The sequence below is a fragment of the Polyodon spathula genome, chromosome 1 (genome assembly GCF_017654505.1).
Source record: "Polyodon spathula isolate WHYD16114869_AA chromosome 1, ASM1765450v1, whole genome shotgun sequence".
Lineage (NCBI taxonomy): Eukaryota > Metazoa > Chordata > Actinopteri > Acipenseriformes > Polyodontidae > Polyodon > Polyodon spathula.
The window spans coordinates 39693184-39702731 of NC_054534.1; the positions used below are offsets into that span (position 1 = coordinate 39693184).

General features: G+C 38.4%; 1 protein-coding gene across 1 annotated transcript; it reads left to right on the plus strand.

The window, feature by feature from the left end:
* The first annotated feature begins 115 nt into the window (after positions 1-115).
* On the plus strand, positions 116-5935 carry atp5fa1 (ATP synthase F1 subunit alpha). Its single transcript, XM_041255517.1, has 12 exons — positions 116-240; positions 1497-1575; positions 2294-2463; positions 2637-2810; positions 2917-3083; positions 3232-3380; positions 3535-3686; positions 4398-4622; positions 4884-4991; positions 5100-5244; positions 5459-5609; positions 5740-5935. The coding sequence occupies exons 1-12, from the start codon at positions 181-183 to the stop codon at positions 5819-5821; spliced, it is 1662 nt and encodes a 553-aa protein (XP_041111451.1). The 5' UTR covers positions 116-180; the 3' UTR covers positions 5822-5935.
* The last annotated feature ends 3613 nt before the right edge of the window (positions 5936-9548 follow it).

A 9548-nucleotide genomic window follows, 5' to 3' on the forward strand; every position in this document is an offset into this window, starting at 1 on the left:
GTGGTAGTGTTTAATAATCCTTAATTATAATTATATAATATAATAAAATCGGTGTAAGAACCATTTCCGGGTCAGCAGTGACCTTTTGCTGCAGAAGCGGCGCCGTGCTTCCATCTTCTTCACTCCGCACTTGAACCGGCCAGTGGAGGAGGATAGGACTACCTGTCAAGTCTGTACAAAATGCTGTCAGTTCGTGTCGCAGCTGCACTTGCTCGCTCCCTGCCCAGGCAGGCAGGATTTGTAAGCGTTACTTTTTTCATGTTTTCATCCATTGTTTGTGAAATTGCTTTTTTTTTTTTTTTTTTTTTTTTTTTTTTTTTTTTTTTTTTTAATATTACTTGTGAATGTCAGTGAATGGAGAGGACATCTGCAAATGCCGCCATCTTGCTCTTGGGGCCTGCATTGCTGATGTGATGCGGACATTTGAGTCTGCAAGTAACATGCATTGCAAGCTGTCGTTATTGTTGTTCTGTGTAATAGTCGGACATTTAAACTCAGTAACGTTTTTTTTTTTTTTTATGGTGTGATTGTGTTCAGATGAGCGGCTTGTCATTTGTTTACACCGGGCTTGAATAAATATTGTCCAACTGAATGTCATCAACATGAAGGTCAGGGCCTGTCAATGGCAGTACTTTAGAATCTCGTTCACGTTAAATCACTGATGGTGTCTAATAAGACCTGTAGCGCTTAAACCGTCTAATGTGTGGTTAGGAATTTTATGGAGCTTAATATCACAAGACTACTGTAAGTGCAATGCTGTCATTGGTTTTTAATTTGGTAAATACCAGTCGAATCTGGACAGTGGTTTTGTAGACGTCAATGTGGGATTGTACCTTACTGTGTTGGCATTTTCAGGAGTTTGCGGTTTTATTGTACTGTCTTTGTTTGTAGTCCAACCTTCCGTTAATGGTAAGTACTCCTTCACGTTTAACTGTCAGTAACGTGTTTTTCTAGCTGTATAACCTTGATTTTATTTCGACCGAATCATCACACCAGGTGTGTATTCATGTACCTAGAATATCTTGACAAATTAAATTCACAAATAATATTATTGAACGTTTTTCATGAATATTATGGAACATTAATTTGAGGCAAATAAACCAATGCTTTAAATCTTTAGTGTGGGCTTGGCTCCATGCTGCCCTCATTTATTTAATTATTTATTTTGTTTCTGTACTTGTATTTACCGTGGCACGTTTTTCTTTCACCCACCAGTAAGCGGGTCAACTGCTTTATATTTCTTGAAGGTCATGAGTCTGCCTGCCTGCCTACACACAATTCTACTAGGCCTATTGTAATGTACTGCTCAAGTCCAAGGCTTATTTTGAGTTCGGTTTACTAGGATGTCAGAATACTGTGAGTGATTTGATGGTAGGACTGGTGTACACCTGCTGAGATACACTAGTTCCTTTGTATACTGTACATGTGTTTAACTTGTTATATAATTAACCGTTTTGATTATGTTTATTGTAATATGCATGTGCTACTCTTCACAGGTTTCCAGAAATGCACTTGCTGCTGCTTGTGTAGGTGTCAAGAACCTGCACACCTCCAGGCCATGGCTGCAGAAGACAGGTCAGTACAGGAAGGTTAACCAAGCATGCTGCAGTCTCAGTTAATTATTGGGGTGTCGTCCCCCCCCCCCCCCCCCCCCCCCCCCCCCCCCCAAAAAAAATGCACAGACTTAAATTGATTTTACTGTTTGTATACTGTACAGTCATTAATGTAACATGTGCAAAAACACTTTACAGAAATGGTATTTTAGAAAAAAGGAAATGTATTTAAAATTGTGCATGCATTTATTTTACTTTTTTAAACAAGACACTTAATTATGCCCTCTCTTTAGTGAGCAGCTACCATATTTTATATTTGCATAGCCAGCAGAATCTAAATGAGCAAACATCATGATAATTGCCATTATTGAGATTTATTTTTATTCTGCAATTATCATTTCAGAGATTTAATATTGTCCTAACCCTAGTACCAGTTTAAGATAAAAATAACCAAAAGACTTGGCTTTTACTCCTATTTAATGATAACATACAACAGTTGTTGACAGTAATGAATGCTTCTTTATTATACTTCAAAATTAGTCTTGCACATGGGAAAAGATACCGAGGCACAGGTTTAGATCACTTGTATGCCAGTGGAAGAAAATGAATTGACAGCTGAAAGTTATTTTTGTAACGAGCTTTTTTTTTTTTTTTTTTTTTTTTGTTAATAGCTATTCATAACTTGAAAAACATTTAACATTCACTAAACAGACAAAACAAAAATTGCTGTGCTCTCCCAGGTACTGCTGAGGTCTCCTCTATCCTGGAGGAGCGTATCCTGGGTACTGAAACCTCTGCTGAACTTGAGGAGACTGGCCGTGTGCTCTCAATTGGTGATGGTATTGCCAGAGTGTACGGTCTCAGGAATGTGCAGGCTGAAGAAATGGTGGAATTCTCCTCTGGCCTCAAGGTAATACTCAAGTGGGAGGTTCTGGGGTTTCATGATCTGACTACTTTGACGATCTGTACAATGGCATCATGGCAATTGCTTATAAATGTAAACTGGAGATTTATGAGGTAATTGTACAAAATTGCTGTAAAACCCCCGCCTTTCCTAAGTTTCTTGAATCCTTTCCCTTCTAGGGGATGTCCCTGAACTTGGAGCCTGATAACGTTGGTGTGGTAGTGTTTGGTAATGATAAACTGATCAAAGAGGGAGACATCGTGAAGAGAACTGGTGCTATTGTGGACGTGCCGGTCGGAGAGGAGCTGCTGGGTCGTGTTGTGGATGCTCTGGGTAATGCCATTGATGGAAAGGTAAGGAACTATTTGTTACAATTGTGACCTAAGACTTGTAGGTCTTCAACATATTGGATGTTTCTTGTAACTTTTTAAAATATCGTTCTCTTGTGTTCCCTCACAGGGTCCCCTCGGTTCTAAGGAGCGTAGAAGAGTTGGCCTGAAGGCTCCAGGTATTATCCCCCGAATCTCTGTGCGTGAGCCCATGCAGACTGGTATGAAGGCTGTTGACAGCCTGGTACCTATTGGTCGTGGACAGAGAGAGCTGATCATTGGGGACAGACAAACTGGGTAAGACATGCATAGTTTGGTTTGAAAATCCACCTGTGTCCTTGGCTTTCTTAATTTGGACCCATAATTAGTAGTGTATTTCTTCTTGATGCTAAACTGAAGTTATTTTAAACTAAACAGTAATTTAAGGTTTTGCTGTGTTTTACAGCAAAACTGCCATTGCTATTGACACCATCATCAACCAAAAGCGGTTCAATGACGGAACTGATGAGAAAAAGAAGCTGTACTGTATCTATGTAGCTATTGGGCAGAAAAGATCCACTGTCGCTCAGCTGGTCAAGAGGCTTACTGATGCTGGTAAATACTGACAACTTGTCAGATCTATCTTGGACAACCTAGAATTCAATTACACATTCCAGTTTTAAGCCTGTTTAAATTATTTTGCATTAATATGTTTTGTTTAGGGTGAGGTTATGTAGATGCCATTACATTAATGACTTTTCCCTCACAGATGCCATGAAGTACACCATTGTGGTATCTGCAACAGCCTCTGATGCTGCTCCCCTGCAGTATCTTGCCCCCTACTCAGGCTGCTCTATGGGAGAGTACTTCAGAGACAACGGCAAACACGCGGTCATCATCTACGATGACTTGTCCAAGCAGGTCAGTAAGTGCACACATTGACCTCTGAACTGTGGCCTAAATACTGGAGGTTGCTTGCAAAAGTAATTTTTTGTATAGTTCGTGTACATCATCCTAAAGGCTGTTTTGTATTGGCAGGAATCAGGGTGCTGTTTATCTAGTAATGTAATCTGGCCACAGTTTAAGTCATCCTATTGGAGCTAGAAATTTTGTAGGGCAAGGATTCACTCCTCATATTGTGGTGTTAACTCATTCCAGGTAACGATAGTTATGCCCTATTGGACAATGGGCAATAGTTAAAATTGTTTCTGAACAGTCTGAAGAATGGTGGGGGGTAGTGGTAATCTGTGACTGGTATGTTGTACAATGGACTCTTTCCTAAGACAAGTTTTCAGCATGCTATTTTGTAATATTACTTATTCATATAGCCCACTTGTGTTCTTGCATCATTAATATGCACCTGGATGTCAGTCATGCTGTTGACCCTTAATTAGCTGAATTTTGAAAGCTGAACTTCATATTTGACTGACATGGGCATCTGTTTTTCTGTCAAACCTACTTTTGTATGTAGGTATTGGCAGAGAAAGGTGTTGCTTACTCTACTTTTAAGTTTACCAAAATGTAGATTTTTCTAATTGCTGTAAACTTCAATAACAAAGGACTAACTTACTGCTGTAATGGGTGTTTTGAAGTTGCGGATATATTGTAATCTGGACTTTGGTACTCTTCCAGGCTGTTGCGTATCGTCAGATGTCTCTGCTGCTGCGTCGTCCCCCTGGTCGTGAGGCTTACCCCGGTGATGTGTTCTACCTGCACTCCCGTCTGCTGGAGAGAGCAGCTAAGATGAATGACAAATTTGGTGGTGGCTCTCTCACTGCCTTGCCTGTCATTGAAACCCAGGCTGGTGATGTGTCCGCCTACATTCCAACCAATGTCATCTCTATCACTGACGGACAGGTCAGTGCACTTTTTGTTGGTGTACTGTTTGTCCCTAAATTGCCTAACTGAACGTCCAGCCAAATGAAGAACCTATTGAAATACTATTTTGCCAGTAAAGGTAATTGGTTAAAACTTCACTGAACAGAAAATCTGCTTTCCCCTTGAGTTAATTAGTTAACTTTCTTATTGCTAATATTTTCTGTCAATAAGAGAAATGTTGGTCACTTTTAATATATACCCCCCCTTTATGCATTTCTGTGCTTGCATGTGTTTGTGCAGATCTTTTTGGAAACAGAATTGTTCTACAAAGGTATCCGCCCTGCTATCAATGTCGGTCTGTCTGTGTCCCGTGTAGGATCTGCTGCCCAGACCAAAGCCATGAAACAGGTTTGTCACATCGGGTTTTTTTTTTTTTTTTTTTTTTTTTTTTTTTCTCTAATGTGGAGGATTCTGTGTAAATAATGCTTTGATTTGTTGCTTCAATCATTTTCGCAGGTGGCTGGTACCATGAAGCTGGAGCTGGCCCAGTACCGTGAGGTGGCTGCCTTTGCCCAGTTCGGTTCTGATTTGGATGCTACCACTCAGCAACTGCTGAACCGTGGTGTGCGTCTGACTGAGCTGCTGAAGCAGGGACAGTACTGTAAGTATCTGACATTATTGGAGTAGAATATGTTGTACTTTCTTGGTTGGTTATCTGCTAGGCATTGGTGTGTTAAAACTTGACTTTAAAGTTGGTTCCATTACCATACATACAGTAGGTATCTATGAATGATTAATTAATATGCATTGTAGAAGTGTAACTCCTGGTTGAAACGGCTGTTGTCCTGTAATTCAAATATTGGCTTGTTTCCCAGGCCCCATGGCTATTGAGGAACAAGTAGCCGTTATCTATGCTGGTGTCAGAGGCTATCTGGACAAACTGGAGCCCAGCAAGATCACTAAATTTGAGAGTGCTTTCCTGCAACATATCATCAGCCAGCACCAGCAACTTCTTGCCACCATCAGGTATAGAATTCTCATTCTAAAGAAATTAGATTCCGTTCTAACTTTACAGACAAACAGTACATTGAGTGTTACTTAGGTTCTTTAAAGGTCTAACGTGTGGGGGGGGGGTTTTGTGTTTGTTTTTTTTCAGAACGGAAAGTGCAATCTCTCCACAGACTGATGCAAAATTGAAGGAGATTGTCCAGAACTTCCTATCCACCTTCGACGCATAAATATTACCCATTGGCCGTTTGTGTTCTCATTTTAAGTAGGAATTCTACTTAAGAAAAATCACTTCTTCAATGTACAGGTTATTTCTCTCTGAGAATAAAGTGTTCCAACTCCAAGACTTATTTGTTAATGTATGGAGAGTGCTTACAGCAAAGCTTGCTGCATACACATACCAGTGGTGGCTGGATTTATGGCCATGTGTGGTGTATGTTGTGTGGTGTGTGTTTTTGTTTTTTGAAGGAGATTCTTTAAAGTGTGTTAATAACAAAAAGGGGCAAATGGACAAAACTACAGTAGAACCTGTCATACAATCCTGTAAGATACAATTTGCTGTAACCAATGGCCCTCTGGCATGTGTAATTTTACACATGCTGAACAGTACTGCTGGAAACTGATCAATACACATTTTATAATAGGTCTGAAACAGAATTCAGGACAACAGATTTAGTTGCTGTTTTTATTTATAGATTTTATTTATTTTTTTTACACTTCATGCTACGAGTTAATGTAACTGCCCAGTTTATCTATTTTAAAGAAAGTAAGGGATTTAATGTAATTACGGCACCGTTAAAGCTGAATTTAAATAAAACTCCCACTGACCGCCAAAGCTAAGTTGTACATGGTTGGGTTTTTTTTTTCTTTCAGTTCAGGTTAACATGCATAGTGCAAATAAAATAAACAGTTGGATTACTTTAGCAGACAGAGAAAGGATGTTCACAACTTTTTGGAATGCTGTTATGTAGATGGCCAATACTGTAATACAGTTTGTTTTGCAATTTTTTTTTTTTTTGTATTGTCTGTGTGCAGTAGTCCCTTACTCTAGTGTTTTGAACACTGATGTTCTTGATGTTTCTTCTTTTGTAATTCCCTGATAATAAAGCAACTCCAATGTAGAATGATTACCTCTTAGATAGGCATTTTTATGTATCCCATGGACACCTGGAACCAATTACATTGGCTATGACAGGTTCTACTGTAACTGCAGTTTTTCCAAAATAATGCTGCAAGGTTGTGGTAGACAAATGGAGACCTGATACTTTCCAGTCATACAGTTAATTGCATAATTACAATAACAAACACAGATTTAGTGTATTCTATTTTTTTTCTGTTATGTTCATTTTCTACTTTCTATATCAGTATAGATGATTAGTGTATGTATGTGTGTGTGTGTGTATATATATATATATATATATATATATATATATATATATATATATATATATATATGTATATATATATATATATATATATATATATATATATATATATATATATATATATATATATATATATATATTATTCAAAATGCTCAGTCAGTACCCACTCATCTCTCTTAGACTAGTTAGAATTCACATCAAATAGAAGCTGGTAAACTAAACGGAAGTAAGTCATTTGCACCAGTTATCACGTAAGGGAGTATGGATTTTGTAAGAAGGCGTACACAACTAAAATGTCCCTCGGGGTGGCAGTATCCAGTAAGTACCTGTATGATGTGAAACAGATTTAGATCCTAAAGGATTACAAATTATTAAGATGAGTAATTATAGGGTCCCTGAGTGGCTCACCTGGTAGTAGCACAACAGCAGGGTGAGTCATGCATTGCAGGTTCACATCCTGATTTGTGAAGTAGGCTCGTCTTCGCTGGGGACCCCGAAGGGAGCGTTGCATTGGTCCAGGCACTCCTGTGGATTAGGGAGGTAAAACTGGCAGAGCCTATTTCTCCTCGTCACTGCTGCGAACCCTGCTGGACAGGTGCTCAGAGTAGAGAGGGTGGCAGCTTCCCAACACCCGCTCTCGAGTGCCTGGATGAAAAAAGAAAGTGGGCTTGGTCATGGTATTGGAGGATGACCACTGAATCTTCAGGTCACCTGAGCCATGTGGGGAACTGCTGTAGTCAGGAGAAAAGCGACTGGTGATTCCAAATTGGGAGAAAATCTGGAACAATTATAATTGGTCACACAAAATTAAAAAAAAAAAAAAAAAATAGTATATAATCTATTTTATAATGTTGAAGTATTGTTCTTTACTGCTTTTCTCATTTGTGTTTTCCTAGATCTGTTGTACAATCTGAAATTCAATCTCCATGTGTGAATGGGGGCACAAAAAACCTGATTTTGTTCAAAACACACTTACAATTTTTTCAAATATTAATACTCAGTCACAGTGGAAAAAAAAAAAATATTACCTTCAAGGCCAGTTATTTTCAAATGACACGGCCCTTTCGAGTCATGGTGATCCAAATCTCAACTTTCATCTAGTTGCTTCATTGCTACCAATTTTATAAATGTTTTTCTCATGCAATAATCGTGTAAGGATCTCTGATTAGTAATTATTTCTGTAGCATATCCTAGACCAATAGGGTGTGTCTGTGGTCTGGATAAGCTCTGACAGACTTGTCTAATATCAGGAAAGACTAAGGCAATACCACCTGGATACTGGCTGATCATACAAAAAGTATGTCAGTAACAGGCATTCTGAGCCACATCTGTAACTTCAAAATTTGATCTTGATGATCATGATGTTTATCAGCAGTATATACTGCATAGCATAGAATAAGAATGATCAAGTTTCATGGCAATTGGATGAGTGGTTCTTGAGATATAAAATTCTAATTGTGACACACAGAAGGACATTCTCAGAATCTGATACCATCAGTGATTTGTGCTAAATCATGTTAATACCAAGCTTCATGATAGCATTTCCTATATGTAAGTAATCTTGATGTCACTTACTTTGGATTGCCTTATTTGATACAAAGTAGCACCTGTGTGGTAATTATTGGCTACAATCCTTCAATTGGAGTACAGTGATGAGAAATTTATATATCTAAATCATATGGCACAAATTACTATCGTTCAGAAATGAATACAGGAAGGGACAGTTCTTGATAGACTATGTTATTATTTTCATGCAATTGTAAATAATACATAAAAAATGTGACCAGGGCAAACTTTAACCAACTTCATACTTCCGCATTTCACACTATTAACGTCACGTGTTAAAAGAAAGCTGGTAACAAATGTGTTGGGTGTATTTGGTAAACCTTAAGTGTGGAAATCCAAATGGATAATGTCTAAAATACCACCTCTGGGTGAACAGAGCATCTTAGAAGTGCGTATAGGCCCCGTCCACACTACATAACTGATCTCGAGAACCGTTCCAGTAATCCAGCTCAAGCGTCCACACTGAAGTACCGTTTCATGTTTAGTCGGTTTTAATGCGTCCACAGACTATTAAAGTTTGGTTACAGTTCCTAGCAGCGCAATGAACAGTTGAAATGAATACGATAGTATCCCACCATGCACTCTGTTTTATTTTAAAACAATCTGTTATGCTTGTTATTAACAGAGGTGCATATTGTAAAACGAAATAAAGCAAGTAATTTGGAAAAAGTAAATGTGAACACACACGTAGGGCTTTACGTTTTCTGGTTTTATTTTTAATCGGAGGACATCCCTTTAAACAAAATGAGCTGATTCTGTTTTCATAATTAAACTGTGAAAAAAAAGTCTGTTAATTACAAAACAATCTTTGTTTTTATCTTCATATCTTTCCTGCGCCTAATTCTGGCGCAGGCGAAATAAAAATAAAAAACGTGGCTGTGACGGATACTCAAATACATTTTAACACTGAAGAGAAGGGCTTTGTATCAGAAAACAGGTGACGGTAAGTACATTCATTTACACACACACACACACACACACACACACACACACACACACACACACA

Bases quoted from the DNA above. Each gene is read 5' to 3' on its own strand.
- atp5fa1 (XM_041255517.1), top strand. From the start codon at position 181: ATGCTGTCAGTTCGTGTCGCAGCTGCACTTGCTCGCTCCCTGCCCAGG. The intron at 241-1,496 runs GTAAGCGTTACT...TACTCTTCACAG, and splicing joins TGCCCAGGCAGGCAGGATTT to GTTTCCAGAAATGCACTTGC. The intron at 3,381-3,534 runs GTAAATACTGAC...TTTCCCTCACAG, and splicing joins CAAGAGGCTTACTGATGCTG to ATGCCATGAAGTACACCATT.